This window comes from Myripristis murdjan, chromosome 20 (assembly GCF_902150065.1).
Source record: "Myripristis murdjan chromosome 20, fMyrMur1.1, whole genome shotgun sequence".
NCBI lineage: Eukaryota > Metazoa > Chordata > Actinopteri > Holocentriformes > Holocentridae > Myripristis > Myripristis murdjan.
The window spans coordinates 19,406,860-19,425,762 of NC_043999.1; the positions used below are offsets into that span (position 1 = coordinate 19,406,860).

At 41.5% G+C, this 18,903-nt stretch overlaps 1 protein-coding gene across 1 annotated transcript; it reads right to left on the reverse strand.

Moving 5' to 3' along the window:
* Nucleotides 1-90: 90 nt before the first annotated feature.
* pdcd6 (programmed cell death 6) lies at nt 91-15,575 on the reverse strand. Its single transcript, XM_030079994.1, has 6 exons — nt 15,381-15,575; nt 10,368-10,429; nt 3,868-3,912; nt 2,713-2,871; nt 1,474-1,583; nt 91-1,037 (listed from the first exon to the last, which is right to left on the reverse strand). The coding sequence occupies exons 1-6, from the start codon at nt 15,461-15,463 to the stop codon at nt 939-941; spliced, it is 558 nt and encodes a 185-aa protein (XP_029935854.1). The 5' UTR covers nt 15,464-15,575; the 3' UTR covers nt 91-938.
* Between the last annotated feature and the right edge of the window lie 3,328 nt (nt 15,576-18,903).

Sequence of the window (18,903 nt, forward strand, 5' to 3'; positions counted from 1 at the left end):
AGCAGAGGGCGAAACGGGACTTTTGCAAGTTTCTTTTCCATGCAACATGAGCTGTAGACCTCCAAGGGAAATAATCAAAGTAAACTCCTCTTAAGATTTTCTTTTTTTAATAAAAGAGATTCCTCTTTCATGTGTTTTTCTTACAGATCTTAAGGCATCATGCACAAAAAATAAGCCATACTAAAGGCATTATGCTTATCCTCTACCTAAAATTAGATGTCCTAACATTTAGAGATTTGCTGGTTAAAAATAAGTTTATACAAATATGGCATGTAAGCTGGCATGTCAGTGAATCTCAAAGCAGGTCAGTACCTGCTTTCACAGTATTGTAAACATGGCTTTGAGCAAAACAGATTTGAGGAAGAGAAAGAGAAGGCATGCTTCAACGTGGGGCTGAATTTCCCTGAAAAGCATGCAATGCATTCTAAATGATATTTACAATGCATAATTTTTACCTTAAACACAGATACTCTGGTCTTTTTTTAATAATAACAATTATCATTAAGACACCAAACAAATTTTATGGGCATTAACAGACTGCTCTGACAGACAGACAAACAAACAGACAGACAGACAGACAGAGGGTAGTGTCCGTAATATTCCACATACAACGCCAACCCAGAGTCCCCATCACAGACGTTGTTCAGATTGGTTGTCTTTCAAACACTACAAGATTTTTTCTTTCCCTCAACAAATCAAGCTTCCCTGACAAATGCCAACTTGGGGTGCTTCAATCCCCAAACCTTCAAGAACTGAAATGGGGCTTTTCAGCAAGTTTCCCTGGATGAATTTTATAAATTTTGTATACCTAACTAACTGGGGCTAAACATTTGTCTTAAAAAATCTTGTAGTGTCCACCATGGCAGACATCCGGGGAGGTGCCGGTGGCTTTGGCACAGTTGTGTCCAGTTGTGCTCTTCTGTGGTGATCTGTGTGCGTTATACCACGTTGAAGACCATGGATAGATACTGTTCATATGAGACCTGGATCCAGCCGTCCTGGTCCGTGTCGTACCGCCTGAACACATCAGTCAACCTCTGTGGAGAAGAGGGGCAGTAATATTGGAGTTTTAGTCTTTAAAAAAGCAAGCCTTGGTCTAATGTCTCAAAAACAAGAAATTTACTAGTTAAAACATGTTAAAACATTATGCTATGATTGCTATCCAGATATAAAACTGGATAAGCAAGCAATTTTATGTGTAGTCCTCTCCTTATGGATGTCATGTTTAAATAACCTCATTTACCATACCATACCATACCACATTTATTTATATAGCACATTTAAATACAAACAGAGTTGTGCCAAAGTGCTTTACAATAGATTATAAACATAAATCAATCAAAACTATATATACAACATACCCAGTGCCACATAAAACATCAAAATCATTTATTGCCATAGGCATTCATGACTGGCTGTTTGAACAGCATCTGCCTACAGTGTTAGTTTGTGTTGAAACTGTGAATCTGTTACCTGTAGTACGATACAACACTGGATAAAGTCATCGAAGGCCACCTGTCCCTTCCTCTGGCGGTCAAACTTCTCTATCAGCGTACCGTAGAACTGATCTGACAGACGATACCCTGCACAGAAGAGGAAAGTCATTCATCACTTACTCACATTCCCACACATTCTCCATTTCAAAATTGGACCTCAACATTTTGACTGGATTTGCATGTTCTGATTAGTGTTTATATTTATCATGACATATATAATTGGTGACTGAGCAATGTAACTAAACAAGTTCATGTCACTCTACATCTCAACATTACATTTCATAACAAGTATATACTTATATATAATGTGATAGTGGGTAAGCAACTACAATGAATGTGTGGTTATATTTGTAGCAGGGATAAACAGTTTTCCCTCTATCCTGTGTCTTTTTTTCTCAACTCCTACTTTTTTTGCAAAACCTGAAAATTGTCAGATTAATTCTTCACACTTTGTCAGACATTCCAAACCTGTGTGGGAACCTGCTTTTCCAGAGGTTCTTTTTTTTTTTTTTTAACCCTTTCTCTCAAAAACTACATATCCAGGGTAGAATGCCTGCCAGCAGTCAAATGCTGGTGAATTTATGCTGGGTCGTTTGTCTACTTTATTGACCATTTGATGGGTATCCAATTATTGCTTGGATGTTATTATTTAACATGCATCTATAAATCAGTTTTACTTGTGAATCAGTGGTTGTTGAATTTTTAAAACCTTCAGCAACTGTAGCCAATGGATGGAAAAAGCATCTTTCTTTCCATGAACACATTGTGTCCTCTGACTAATCTAGCTGGTCTGACAAAAACGCCGACAGAGCAGTGCCATCATCAGTGCTACACACATCTGTGTCACTGAGCCTTTTCGCCAGGTTTTAAAGAAAGGCACAGAGAGGATCAGTATGTAATAGCAAATTTATTATGGTTTCTCTGGTATATACTGATTTTGACAGTATGTCTTTAGGGATTCTGTTGGAGGCGATGTTTATATACTATCACTGGACACAGACTCAAAAAGAAACATGAAAATCCACAGAGCATGCACATAGACTGAACAGTTAAAAAAAACAAAAACAAAAAAAAAACACTATTTCTACGATATGCTGCTCTACGCAAATATTCACGGGGCTAAAGAAAGATCTGACCTAAGGAACAGTCCCAGAGACAGCCACAGATCCTGCACCTCGGTGATCAAATACATATCAAAGCATACTCTGCTGCTCACCAAATCCAGTCAGCGCCTGTTTGAGCTCATTCTTGTCTATGAAGCCGGAGTTGTCCCTGTCGTAGGTCCGGAAGATGTTCTGCCAGTCTGTGATGTACTTCCACACGCCGGCAAACTCGTTGAAGTTCACCCCGCCTTTGTTTTCCCTGTCAAACATGGCTGAAAGAGAGCAAGAGGTGGTAAGAGGCTCTGTTGGAAGGTCATGATACTGAACCTTGACACACACATCTTATGAGTTTGTTTCACTCAATAGGAGAGGCAGACTTCAGCATGCACTTAGAGCTAAATCCTGTGACAAGAGAGCCAACATGGAAGACATATCCCTTTATGAAGGCTGTCAGAGGACTGCGAAGTGTGGGTCAGAAAGAGAGACTGCTCACACTTGACTAAGCAGCTGCCACAAGACTGAGAGTGAGAAACTGCTTGATCCCCCCTCCCAACACCATCTCCCACCCCCCAGCGGTTCAATCCAATTACCTCCCAACAAAGGGAGTGTTATCAGAGGATATGCTTAGTGCTGGGGGACCATTAAACAATGGATTTACTGCATATGGTACGGTGGGAAGGGGAGGCAGATGAATTTATGGGGATTTATTCCGCAAGTCACACAACAAAAGAAGAATAATGTACATAAGAGACCCGGAGAAAGATATTTTTAACATATTTTTGCTGTTTAAACTAGAAACTATGGCTGATAATGTGTCAAATGCCTCAGAGGGGAACAATAAACAAGTCAAAAACTAAATCAAGCAGCTTATTGCAGATTCCAAATAAGAAACAGTAGTTTTACAATCAATGTACACTACATTTCAAAAGTAAACAGATCTTAGCCTGAAGTGCATGTTACAGCTGGCTTAAGACGGTAAACAGATCAATATTTGCAATCTGAGGGAATGGGCGGCTGCCTTTTGAGACACGCTCTCACATTTCCTTTCAAATACTCTTTTCTCCTACTTTTATTGACAGCCGCAGGTTTCTACTAGAGTGAGAGATATCAGAGTCTGAGAGGGATCTGTTTCTGCCATTTGACTGCTCAAAAACTATGTGAATTGGATCAGTTGTCATGGAGAGGAAGAAAATAAACAATGGTTGCTGGTCACTCAGGACAAAAGCAAGCTGTGTAAGAATGAGTCTGACATGTCAGCAGTTACTTACATATGATGGAGCGGACGGTCACTGGGTTAAAAGGAGTCCATGTGCCTGCAAGAGAGTAAAATACTGGTTAAAAACTGCTAACTAAGAACAGGTATAAAATAATCAAAGTTAAAGGTCATTAAAAAAGTAAAGACTTGAAAGTAGCTGTGACCATTTGGCTCTTGTCACAGTGACAGTAAAAAATGATTATTTTTTAAGTTTGCGGCGTGTAACTTTACAGTTTAACACTCTCATTTTTCATGATGCTGAGATTTAGCAGGGCACATAAAACTTTGCTGACTCACCTTCCCACTTTATTAGAGAGAGGGAAAGAGACCAAGAGTTCAGACAGAAAAGACAGAAGTGCAGAGATGAGAGAGAGGGGAGAAGAGATGACAAGCCAAGACAAGAGAAGAAAAGATGAGAGAAGAGGAGACAAGAGTAGAAAACACAAGGAAGGAGGACAAAAGAGGCGGCAGACAAAGGAAGATAAGAAAAGAGAAGACAAGACTAGAAGAGGGAAGAAACAAAAAGAAAAAACACGATAAGAAAAGGGAAGACAAGACATGAAAAGAAAAAGGAAGACAAGAAAAGAGAAGGCAAGAAATACTCAAATAAAGAACACAATGGAGGACACATGAAAAGAAAAGAGAAGATTTGCAAGACAGTTTTTGCTGCAGTAACATGAACTAGCCAGCCTACTTTTGCTGACCTAAGACTCTCCCCCTGCAAGTGTATCTGCAGACCCTAAAACTGCACCTGCGGACTTTTTTAACATCTTATAGTCGTAGTGTGAAACCGATTTCTCCTTGCACTGGTCCCAGCTGGTTGTTTTCACTTTCCTTGCATGATTTGAAATATGTCAGCCACAAGCAGGGCTGCAACAGGAGCCATAAGAGCTTAGGAGAAGGTGTTCATTGAAATACAGCCACTCATAAAAACACTACAAGCCAAATTTAAGCCAGAAAAGTGAGTTTTATATTTAAGTTTAATTTCAGCCTTCCTTTCCACTGAAGCCAAAAAAAGTCAAAACCAAGTGTTAAGATGATTGACAATGGGCCATTGGGACAAGAGTGAGCTTAGGACTGATAAGATGAACAATGGTTTTGGAAATAGCTTGTTCAGTGTTAAAAGAAGACACAAGACATTTCCTCGCTCTTCCTCAGTTTGTTTTATTGATGGGCGAGGCTGCCCGGGACTGTGGCTCGAGCTGTGCCTGGAGCCAGGCCTGGGGCTATTATTGAAGCTGGGTCCGGGCCAGAAACTTTATCCATACAGTAGCTAGGAATTGGTGGGCTGATCTAGGCCAGTACACATAAAGTATATTAGGTGAACTGATGTGAGACCAATTTGTGAGGCCAAGCCAAAGAAATCGTATGTGCTTTTTCACTGACATCCAATGAAAACCTCCAAGAAGTTAGCTTTATAGGAGAACAGACTCATTTGTTGATTGGTAACGCTGTGTTTTGGAAATTATACAGTAGGTCTGGAATGTGTTCAATTGTTTGAAAGGTCATGAACGTGGTCACTCTGCACGAGTGATCACGAAAACCTCTGAATCAGAAATTATTTTCCTGGCTGCTTTATGAATACAGCCTCAGCACTGGTGGTATCAGCAAAACCGGCCAAAAGCAGAGGGAGAAAGTGGTCATCCTTCCAGCCACACTGACCTCTTCTATTCTCTCACACACACCCTCTCCCTCCCTTTTCACAGCAGCAGCTAGCTGTGAGGTCATCAATGTGTGCCAGACAGACTGCGGCTGCCCAGTATAAGTTGGTCAATAAGGCTGAAATGTGTATGCGTGTCTGTGTGTGTGTGTCCAACAGGCCAAGCGGGACAAGGCATCCTCTGTCCAACACACACACTAGGCTCTCTCACTGCCTAGCCCAATTCCCAGTGGTGAGGCGGCAAGAGGGGAGGAGGAGAGAAGGTGAGCAGAAAGGCAGGCGGGTGGAAAAACATGGTGACTGACTGCAATGCACACACACACACACACACACACACACACACACACACACACACACACACACACACAAGCCTACTGATGTAGCTAAGTGAGACCTCTGCGGTCACATGCACTGCACTCACACTCTCACAATTACACAGCGGTCACACACACAGTTCATGCACATGAGCACATTAAGGTTTACACACTTTTCTGACACACACACACCCTAAATGCTCAGCCACACACCTCACAGAGCAATCTCACAGATCTGAACTAAAACATACATGCGCAACATCCCCTCCGCCCCAAGTAGAAATTTGACCTTGAGATGTAAAGCCACAAAAACATACAGTCACCATAAAATAAAGGTAGGACACACTGATAATCATCATTATCATCACCATTAACATTTCCATTAACATTAAAATCAAAATTGATATTCCAAGCCAAATTTCCTCTGTCTGGCTGAAATCCTGTGTTTGCTGTTTTGCCACTTCTCTCTTTCTGGCTACTGGGGTTGACAGCCGAAATTGTCTGCCATGTATAGAAAATGTTTTATGACATTGGGACACACTGAAATCATTTAAAATGCTGTGTAAAACGTCAAAAATACATGCCAACCGGAGAGTCACCAAGTCATTCCCGGTCCCTGAACAGTCCGCTCTTTCTGAAGATGCAAAATTTATGGTAGACAACAGTGACTTCTATGATGCAGACCAGCAGGCAAGCTCAAAGGAACCACTCAATCATAAACAACACTAGTGCAAAGTCCCCTCCCCCTGCAGGAAAATGATTGGGCCTAACACAATGAGTACACAAAGCATCCCATCACAGAGTCATGTTAAACAGAGGGGTGAGCAGGACTGCAGATTGATAAGACAAGCAGAAAGATGATACTGAAAAGCTCAACACAAAGAGCAATGCTTACTGACACTGTCTAATTCAAGACACAGAAAGTGTTCCCAATTGAAAAAAAATACAGTGTAGGGTGTAGGGGTCAAGCCTTCTTGAACTAACATCTAAAGTCTTGCAATTCAGCCAGCGTTGCAATCTGCACAGTGTGCTCTCTCATTCTTGTCAGCAGTTTTGACTTGCTATTAACTGCTCCTGCACACTAAAATAAATAACTAAAGGAGTATGAATCTGTGTGTGGGGGAGTGTGACGGCTAGTCAGTATGACAGCTACTCACTGCTGAGCGAAGGGAGGACAAAAAAAAATCCTCATTGATGGAGAGTGGCACAGCTAAAAGGCATACGCACACAGTCATGCAGACACCACTTGGTGTACTCAAAGTGGCTAGTGAAATTCAGCACTGGGCCAATGTGCTGTCACACTCCGGACTCAGAGGGATGGGGAGGAGGAGGAAGAGAGGGAGGACAAACAGAGAAAGAGGGGAGGGCAAATTGGGAGTGAGAAAGAAGAGAGCAGGGGAGAGAGATATAAAAGTGAGAGTGAGAGAGGACAAACAGACAGAGGACACAGCAGGCACTGAGCCGGTGCCATGCCCTCCTGAGGAATAGGAAGAGGAGAGGAGAGGAGAGGAGAGGAGAGGAGAGGAGAGGAGAGGAGAGGAGAGGAGAGGGGAGGAGAGGAGAGGGGAGGATCAAGTATTTCAGTCTCTCATTGAGTCTTAAAATGTTTCCACTAAAACAAGTGAAGGAAAATCCGGCCAAATGAATGAGATTATTTCGTTTATTTTCAATGCAGTAGAAAGTTAAAAAGTATACAGTAATATAAAACAAACAGGTAAGAATAATGAGAAAAACAAAACCCAGTAAAAAAAAAAAAACATTAAATCAAATAAAACAAGGGCTTACTCATGAACCGAGAATTTTCTAAATTATAAATATTGTTTGCCTAAACAGGTTCTTTCCCTTGCTGAACAACGTTATAGACATTCCGTTTTTATGGATGCAGATTTACTAGTTTCATGGGAAAAGTGAGAAAATCTTGAAATAAGGCAGATCAATCCACTAGCATCAAGATGACATCACTTGAAACAAGTGAAACAAGAAACTGCTGAAAATACCCCATGCTGCAGATTGTTCCATTTCCTCTTTGGGAGAGGAGAGGAAGTAACAAAACTGGTGGAAGAAGATTGAGAAAAAGGTCAAAAAGGACAGTGGTGGAAAGTTGGAAACTTTCAGGTTAGCCAGTAACAGGGAACTTAAATGTAGTGGAAAAGAAACATCTTGCAGCATAAAACAACCAGATTTAAAGCAAATTCTGTTGAATTTCGAACCTGCATTGTGCATTCCTCCATCACATGCACAGATCATTTCTAGAAACCTGCACATTACAGCAGGACTACTGAAGCCACATTACTACATCTGAGCCCACAGACTACATCAAGTCAAGTACGTTTTGATGATATTACTGGGGTAAATATATTTGATCTGTAGTATTAAAGCTTAATTAGAAAAAAATAAATCAAAATATGTTTACACAGCAGCTATGTAAGAGGTCATCTATCATGGTGCCAGCTAGCTCAGCTATGATGCTGTTTCTTCTGCCTTCTGCTAGCAAGTTTTATGTTGTCATACAGGAATGTAGGTTATAGTTTGATTTAGCATGCTGACTGACTCCAGCATCAGTCAGAAAGGATTGAGGAAAATTTCAGAAAAATGCAGAAACCAGGCTGGTGAATTTCCAAAATTCACCAGCTTAACTTCCCATGGAAAGTTTCCAGAAAGTTTCCAGGAATTTACCGTAAATTTTCCACCCTGTTGCAACCCTGGTGGTAGCACAGGAGGCCGAGATTGACTGATGATGTGATGGTGTGTGTGTATGTCTCTGTGTCTACATACAATATGAGCAACATTTGCAGGGTGAGTAGAGCGCCTTCTGAAGCAGCAGGGTTGTAGCTTTAGCTAGCCAGCTAACTACAGGACAGGACAGCGCAGTTTGTGTTCAGCCTTATTGGCCCAGATTCATATCACAGTCAAGCTAAGAAACTGTAGGGGGCTGGACCAGGAACACTGGCACAAACAGGCGGATGCTGCATGCACACATACAAACATAGACAGACATGAATTTTGTGCACACACACACACAATCTGAAACACTAACCCACGTCATGAACTCAGACCAAATAAGCACAGCTAGGCACCCATGCGTTCACACATGCACACACTTACACACACAAACACACACATACAGCCACACACTAATCAGTATGCTGAACCAGAGCCACTGCGCAGCCTGATAACAGCTTCTTTCACTGCTGCTGCTGCCTTCAACACTTTCTTTCCCCCCTCCGAGTCTACAGAAAAATGGGTTTCCGAGGAGAGTAATCAGTCCAAAAGTCTTTGAAAAGCAGCCCCAGTTTCTAAGAGCAATTCAGCCATAAACTTGATGGCGAACACATTATATTTTGATGAGAAGACAAACTCAACCTGTGCTAGAGTTTCTGCAAGCGGGAGGAAGGCAAAGTGCTCTCCAAAATATGTCTTGTTAATCATTACCATATTTCAACAATCCAGTCTCATTCAGAGCAAGGTCACATCACAGGGCTTGAAAGTGATGCTTATTCAGACTGATCAGTTGGGTGTGGGCCGGGAAAGGGAATTTTGTGGCAACTCTTCTCAATTCAGGCAAGTGTAAAATTGATTTCACTGGCCAAAACCTGAAGGGAGCACATGATGTTACTTATTCAAAGTTCCTTGCATTGGCACAAACATACACATCTTTTGTATAGGTGATCCAGGTAGGAACAGAGCTCCTAAAACTGTTAGTGCCATGCTTCAGCTACAGAGCTACACAGAACCAAGAGAGGCAACGCTTCGACAGTCAGACCAGACTAGTGCCGATAATCCTTACATTCCATCTCTGGGTCGTTTCACACTGACTTTTATGATCTTCCCTCTCAGTTTTCCATTGGTCCCAGAGGCACCCCAATTTCATGCTACAGAAAACACTGCCTGCTGATTTCAGAAGTCTTGTTAGCGACTTAATTCAACAAAACGTGCAGCTCCTCGCTGATGATATAGGTTACATGGACGACTAACTAAGGAACAGCAACTTTTTGAGTTATGGTGAGAAACAGTCTTTCATCTTAGTTCTGCTACCCAGGCTGACAAAAGCATCAGTTCTCATGTGAGGACCTACCAAAAGTCGCTTTGTGTTAAATCCCTTTATGTGGCAGTAATAGTGACACACATTTCCTGCCTTATACAGGAAGGAAAAGAATATTTCCTTTGAAGCTACCTTGATAAACTTTTCACCTGCTTCCCTGTTGTACTGGGACAAAAATAAAACTCCACTCCTTTTTTCTGCCACTCTGGGACACAAATAAAATCCCAATCCATTTTGTGCTAAGGCTTGGCAGTTGCTGAAATGAAAGAAGAGAGTGGCATAGAGCAATGACGTGTAATGAGGCGATGAGGGGCGGTCAAGAAAAAGAGTGAGAGAGACGTAAAGACAGAAAACGATGGAAAAAGAGAGGAACAAGAAGGGGACAGAGACAGAAACAGTCAGAGAGTCAGAAGGTAAGACAGAGAGAGTAATCAAGCAACAGAAAGAAGACGAAAAGAAAGAAAGACAAGATTAGACAGAGACAGGGGGATGCGTACCATTTGATAAGGCCTGCTGGAGCTCTGAGTCTGATATCACTCCACTCCTGTCCTTGTCAACCCTGCAGAGGAAAACACAGATTAGATACCGTAACAACTGAATGCTCGCTCTATCACACTCACACACACACACACACACACACACACACACATACAACGGCAGCGGGCATTAGCACTTGCCGGCTGAAACTTTATCCTCCTGAGCTCGTGTAAGGATTTCAACAGCCCACTGAGAATGAATGGAGGCTTGTGACCAGGACACACAATGCAGCTTGTACACTTGGCACTCCCCTGAGAGCAGCCACATGAGCAGTGCGTGTGTGTGTGTGTTGATCCTGACACAGCAGTGAAAGTTGACAACCACCCAAGTGAGACTTTAATGATGCTGGCCAGGTGTCAGTTAACAGGTATCTCGCTTTAGCATCTTAAATCATGAAAAGTGAAACCAAAACTACTAAGACCTTGATGCTTTAGATGAGCGTTTCCAAATGTCAGGACCATGGACCAAGAGCAATTGGGCCTATTAAGCAGATCAGGCATAGCTTTCACAACCAATTTCTTTCAACAACATGGGAAAACAGGCAATGAGCAAATTTAGCAAGGGATGGCCAAAAAATCCTTTAAAAAAAATTAAGATTAGCCAGAAAAAAAGTAAATTAAATACATAAATGAATCACCATAAAATTATGTTTATAATTATTATATGTATAAAGAATACCACCAGAAAACTACCTCTAAAAAAACTGTAAAAAAGGAGAAAATTGGCAAAAAAAAGTCCCCCAAAAAATGAAAGAAATTTTCCCATGGGATCCTGGGTTTCAAAGGACAAAAAAAATGGTGTGATCTTTGTGCATATTGAAGTGAAGACTCATAAAAACAGTTCAAAACAGCATACTACCATGTCTTACAGGCTTGTGTCTGACAGGTTGTTAAATTTTTGATGTTTCAGCGATGTGGCCCTACATTAATAGTAAAACGCAAGGGCTTCTGACTGATGATTTTTTGCCTAGGGCCCCCAAATCTCTAAAGACAGCACTACATGGACCCATGACGGTCCTTGAAAGAGTTTCCAAAGGGCCAAATGAGCAAAATGTTCTGTGTCTGCATTTTTCCACTCAAGAAGGCTGTTGAAAGTCAAATCAGCTCCTAGAAATACAGTTAATTCTATTACACATCTCAGTATCTCATGACCAATATCCAGTTTAGGTCATGAAAAAATAGTTTGGAATCCACTGATTAAGAAAAAGCATGAAGGCCAAACACTATGTTTTGTCTTGACTTTTGCCACTGCATGCTCTCAAATGCAAAGCAGTTGTCGATCAAGGTACTTTAACAAATTCAGACCTCATTTGTTCACTGTCTTCCTCTGAGAGGCTGGAAACATTCGCAGTTTGAACACAGACACAAATAACAGCTTCAATCCTCCAGTGACTCAGTCGTTCCTTAGCAACCTGCCCAGCCCAACCTGCCGACCTAGAGCACACTCAACAAACAGTGTCTGAATACCAAGAGAGCAGAAGAAGATGAAGGGGAATTCCCTGAGAAACCCCACAGGGCAAGTCCAGTGCTGGATTTGCGGGTGTGGGTTCAACTCCCAGCTGTGACACATTAAAAACAGTCACATCTCTTCAACCTCTCTGCTCTCTGCGCTAGGAACTATATGTCTGCAGTCACCTCCATCTAAATAAATAAACAGCTTGGAGCCTCCATAAAGGACACCTTTGTGATCATGAAGGTGTAGAGTGGGCTGGGTTAATGGTGTAGGCAGTTGGGGTACCCTACCTTTACCAAACACTGAGGGACTGACTCAGACTGTGTGTGCGTGTACATGTCTAGATGTGTATGTGGGCCTCCAATTTTCCCTCTCTTCTTTTTTTCCCTTCACCCACTCTCTCATTCACTCACTCTCCCTCAGGTAAACTTACCTTGCCAGGTTTTTATATAAAACGAGGTGAAAAATGTGAATGCATCATTAAAATTCCTTCTTGCCTGCAGCAGAGGCAACTAACCATCTGGCCATTCCGTCTTAACACTGTCAAACACAGATCCTGTAAAAACAGCACGGCGACACATCACACTATGGCCGAGTCAGACTATTTGAGTCAATTTTCCCTGTGTTTCACTTTTTCCTATGAAGCAATCATGCTGGAAAACGGTTGGTGGAACATACCCTGCCCTAGTTTTCCACATGTACAGCTCTAAAACGAGGCTATGTCACCTTGGCTTCTCTGCCGTAAAAAGAGAAACTTCCAATTTAAGCCTGTATTTACAGAACTTTCCTGGGAAGTCAACTTCTGAAACCACTTGTCTGTATTAAAGTTTCATAATTTATGAACAAGTCATAGGTCTGTTGCCAGTTAGGCCTCAATTAGGCCTGCATGTTGCATTTAAATGTGATCTCTGTATCCGAATACATTCCCTGGATAATGACATGTGGTGTTGGGACTTCACTGGAACTTTATTTACATCTTTCATTCACACAGAGTTTTCGTTGTATTAGGATCTGTACAGATCACATTTTAATGCAGGCTGTAAAAAGGGTTATGAACGCCTTGAGATCATATATAAGAATCCCTTGTCTATAAAATCTCATTCATTCTTGTTCATTCATTCTACAGGAAACTACCCACAAGGTCAAACTCCACTAGACTAACATTCCTGATACTAAAAGGCAACACCTGAACTTGTTTCAATTTGCTGTGGTTCCCTAACTTCTGTGAAGCCGCCATGCAGAGGCAGGAACTCAGTCAGTGAAAATGTTGTTGTTTTCGCATAGCAACACATCTGTGTTGTCGATCTAAGCCCAGCTTGAAGCCTGCTGTTGTTCCTGACTCTCTAAGGCATGAGTGCAACACATTTTTGCCATTCCAGAGTCATTCATTACAAAGGAAAAACACACAAGACGTTGGCTTCTTTGCAAGTTTGGTTTCCATCTAATGTCAAGGCAAACTCTTCTCAAAACGTTTTAGTTTTATTTGTGTCTGACTACAACACCTGTAGTCTACTTGTAATACCTGCACAATTCACAACGCAATATGCCCTGAGTGTGAATGACTTGATTGCTTCTGTTCCACTCATGGAAAGACAGACTCACGATTATGAGGCAGGATATAATGAGAATTACAATGCATGACTCAAACCAAATGGATTGCCAAAAAAAGCCCACCATTAGGTTGGTGAGTCATAGATTGCTAGGTGTGTGTGTGAGTATTTGTGAGAGAGAGGCCTAGCACTTCGACCATGCTCTAGTGACTCTGATCACATGACATGAGGGAATTCCAGCGCTGTTCTGCCACATATTCACTAAAGAGGCTGCAGATGAGGCGCCACAACACTCACATGAGAGCTGGATGTGCACCCATGAGAGAGATACAGTTTGTTTTAGTGAAAGGTAGCGTGATCATGACTCTGTGTGCAAACTCATGAGAGAGGCATGGTTTGCATGACAGGAAAAGATATGATCATGAGTTTGTGTGTCACAGCAAGAGAGAGAGAATGATGACACAATATAAATGAGACAATGGTTGTGTCTGTGCGTGTGCATGTCCAACCTGAGAATCTCTTCTGAGGGCTTTTGCATCACCTATAAATAATTCGTTAAGGTTGTTTCCAGCCTTAGAATGCCTGCAGCATCTCAATGTTGTGAGAAAGCAAAGCAGCAGGAAGGAATCCTCTGCAGTATTACATAACTCTATAGCTTATTATAACCAGAGGCCAAGCAATTCTACAATTTCCTCCCACCGCCTACTACTATGACCTTCATACCAGCTGCTCTTGACACACTTTTGACTGCTGGTAGCAGGAATTGATGCGTATCAGTAACCTAAAACCTCTACTGATTCTGTGCCTCATACATAGCAGTAAAAAATGAAAAATATGATGTGGAAAAGTGAGCTAACGAGGGCTCTAGAATAGAGGATTCCCATGCCAGAACCCCCTCGCCATCGCCATCACCACCTCACACACACACATTTCAATTAGATACACACTCACTAACTAATAGGCTCAAATTTGGTCAGACTGTGTAAGAGGAACCCCCACCTGAGAAGAATTTCATTGGATGATTTGGCACAAAACTGGGCAGCTGATGGAAAGAGACAATGGTATTATGGTACAAATAAACTATTCCTCTTTTAGCTGGGTGGCACCTCAGAAACGAGGGCTTAACAATATATCATTATCATATTGTTATCTAGATAGGAACATAAATGATATTAATATTTCAAAAGGTAATAATGTAAACATATCAATATATATAAATTAGGATTAGGGTTAGCCCCATACAATGATTGGTCTGCTTTGATCAATAAAATACTTTGTGAAGTACCTGCATTGTCTATGTCCAATTGGTGTTATCATACTGTTTTTGAAGAACACTTAATTCCCACCGTTGCTACACTTACATTTCAAATTAAGTGTGAGCCCATAGTCATATGGTATATTGTATCGCTACTGAGATATTTGGCATAAATATCAAGGCATGAAATTTTGTCCATATCGTGCAGTCCTACCAGAAACCCCCTACCCCAAGGACTCCTGGAGGTCCTTAGACCCCAGTTTGGAGAAACAGTTACCCCTGTATGAGACAGTTCACTGATCACACCAGCAAAGTGCCTACAGTGGTTGGGAGTGGTAATTGCATTTGAAAAGCATTTAACGCAAACAACAAGCAGTGTGATGGATCTAGTAAGAGAAGCGCAGTGAATCTGCTACGAGGCTGACGCTGTACACTTCCAGGAAGCGTCTACAACCACAACTGAGAGGCGCGATTGAGAAATCACTCACAACGGCTCTATTTTCGTAACGAACCACCGAAAAGAGAAACTTAAGTGAAAAAGACAACAGAATAAAGAGGGAAAACAAGCTGTCAGTGTAACACCGCTGCCACCATCCAGCCCCAGTCTTCCTCTGCGTTGTACTCACACGACAGCAGTTTTCAATGCGGAGCGTAGTGAGTCAAGACAGGCGGTGAAGGGGCGTACTTAAATAAGATTAAACGTCTTTTTCACTCACCTCTGGAAGATATTCCACAGAAAACCCTGGTCCGGAGGGGCGTTGATATGCGGGGGAGCTCTGTAAGGACTGTGATACGCCATTTTAAAGGGAATGAGGTGTCAAAATTGTGCGAGTAAGCCGGCAGGCAGCCCGTACTGCTGTAGTTTCTTCCAACGGCTGCTGTCTGTCACAGATTCACTGACGTTCCCCTCCTCGCGCACAGGGGCGTGGCCAATCATTCACCGCTTCCCATAAAGGGGTGACGTCATGTAGTCCCTCCTTATTTCCACTGGAGTAAAATTATATTTAAAAAACTAATTTTAGAGGAGTTTCCATATGGAAAACGCTATAAAACTGCATGTATCAAAGAAATAGCATTTGAAGCACCTTGGTGGTAATTAAAGCTTAGTAGCGGTTCATTACTACTCAGGTTTAGATTTATTTTTTGCCCAGGCTGTGGTATAGGCTTTGGCAGATAGATACCTGAAGGAAATTCCAGAAATGATGAAAAAGGTTAACATGGCTTACTTCTGTCTCTGAATACCGCAGAAAGTGTTATCTCTGCCAGAGAGTCGGTATTTAATAGTTTGTGGACCTAATCAGTGCAGTCATGTGATCTTGTTTAATATCACAGATGCAGATATGATGTTGTTTGAGCTACTAGAAATACACATTGAGTTTGTCTTGAGGGTACCTCTGCCATAACTTCTCTGACTGAAATGTACAAATCTATACTTTTGAACATCTATAATGATTTCTACTGACAGTTGGACAATGCACTGCCTTGTCTTAATCATTTCAATCAAAGAGAAGGGAAACTGTTATTGTCAAAGAATAATGTAAGCAGTGTGTTGTTCTGTACTCCTATTCCTCCAGCAACAGCAAACACAAGAAGTCTGCATACATTTGTAATATTCACAAAGTAATTGAGTGCACAGCATATGCACATATTATGCTGGAACCTTTTTCCTCCATCATTTCCATAGATATGGAAATAAGGTTGTGACTTATCCATGGCATCTGCCGCCTGGCTTTGTTTTGTTTGTTCTCATCTATATGTTTATTAATTAATTTATTATTTATTCATTTTTAATTGTTTACTTATTTATGTATTCATGGTTTTCGGTGTATTCGGTGTATGCTGATTGTATGTGCTGCAGAAAGTAAAAAATGTTGCAGTGAAAACCTTGAGAATGAGGTCAATAATAACTTAAAAAATAAAATAATATTCATCATACTATGCCCTAAAGACAACATGGCGGAGTTTGAACTAGATTCTTTAAATTAATAGTATATTAATGCCATAATGCGCATAGTAAAAAATAAAAATCACGTTCACGGAATACTTAGGGATGCGTTTTCTGTCTAAGCCACCCGTCTGCTCGCATTATCAACACACTCCCAGGTAGTAAGTTAACCGTGCGTTTGCCCATTTTCCGATGCGTCGTGAACGCAGCATCCGTGCAAGGAGGCTCGCATCTGATTGGTCCGCCGATTTGACGGCGGGAATTCTGTGGCGCGATTTCAGTCTTATTGTGTTGAAAATCAATAGTTTTTAAGTTCGATATTTCACGAGCAGATAAATCCCAACAACTCAAAGCAGTACATCCTGAAAATAATGTTTTATTATCCCAGTGTCCTCCATTACCGTACTGGATGTTTCGCCACCATTTGGTGAGTTCAAAATCACTTCTCTTGAGTGCTCCAACTCGCTTGATAGATGGCTAACTTGACTCCTGTCTTGTAGAGTAACCTGTCAGCTACTGTTAGCTGGTTAGCTCAATGATAGACATATTTTTTGTTTTCTAGGTTTGCAGCCACCAAAGGCGCCCGGGTCAATCGCAAAGAGCTTCTCAAGGTCAATGTGAGGCGAACATGGTAAGAAAACCCACAGCCAGGCGACAGGGTTAATGCTAGCTATCTAACCTGTAGGACTACATAGCTAGCATCATCAGATAAAAGAGCCTGGAAAATTTGATTGAATCAGGCAAGATAAAAGATGTGTTTTAATGTTTGTGGGCAAAGTTTGGCTTAAAATAAATGCTACACAGTATGTTGTAGTAGTTTAACCATTAGTTTGCTGTGCAACACAACTTTGATTTACTTGTTTGTTGTCAGGATTATTTTGTAATCAAATTTCACCAGGGCTGAAAAAGTCAGAGTTCACTACAAGGAGCCAAAAAATGTGCTAGGATGCAATTTTAGCAGCCTGCTCACCAACAATCTGGGTCTAGTTTACTGTACAATTATGCTCACCAGCTACAGTAGAGTTTAAATGAAACGTAAAGAATGGCAAGACAGTGCTGTCCTTGAGTGCGGCCCAAAACACTTGCTTTATCATCCCTCTGAATGGGAACTCCATCAGTGATATTGGGTGACTTTCATGCAGGTTAAAGTGGCATACCGCAGTCTAACTTTTTGTCATGTGTCTGTAGCGAGGACATCATGGACTATGTGACAGCTCAGGTCCCTCCATCACAACCCAGCCTGCCCAGGCCTCGATTCTCTCTCTACCTGTCGTCTCAGCTCCAGTATGGCGTGGTCATCGTCTACCACAGGCAGTGTGGCCTTCTACTAGGTGAGAAAAAAGGCAGAGGGGGCAGGAGAGAGTAGACGGATGAGAAATAAGGAGTTAAAGGAGAGTTAAGTCCTCAGTAAGTGTCCACTGAAGTAGAGGAATGAGATGAGAGAGAGGACAGACCGAGGATACCTGCTAATTTGTAGAAAAAACAGGCACATAGAAGCAAAAGAGGATGGGGGATACTTGTTTCTCTAAGCTGTCCTCCAAGCTGCACAGTCAACAAACAATTTATCTTTCTGCTAGGTAAGAGAAAACAGAAGGAAGACAGCAGAAGGATGAAAGGAGGAAAGAGACACTTTGATTCTTTGTGCACTGACAAAACCCAAATCTGTTTAATTGCTTTGGCAGCAATCTAAATTTACATCATGCATCTACAGTCACATCTGCAAGTAAGAGACTGGGGAGTGAATTAGCTGGCTTTAAATGCTGGTTTAAAACAAGGACTGGATTTAACCGCTGTTTACACAGAGGAATTAGAGAAATGCAGTGCATCACAGTATGTAGCAAACCTTTCAGTGTGACAAAAAATAATTATTTTCTAGTGAGAAGTGGAGCTTTCCAGGGCAAGCTGTGAAAACACTGTTTGTTTATCTGACGGCACAGCCAAACTGACAAATCGTGTTTGTCAGATACAAGATGCAAAAATAATCTGAGAAATGCTGTTTTGGTGTAAAACAGCGTGTCATGAATAAGTAAGCCTTTACTGCTGCGATCCTTTTTGGCCTGCTGCATCAACAAGGGCCATCATCACACATCCACATCATTCATTTTGTTCAAATCAAGCTGCTCAATCTGATGTAGAAGCCAGTATATAGCTGATTCAAACACTTATCACCAAACACATCCAGACACACAGTCTTTTATCTGGTCATAAATCATATTTTTATTAATGTTGCAGCCTACGGGTTCACAATTACTGTTGTCAGGGTTGAACAATCAAGCACAATACAGAATAATGAG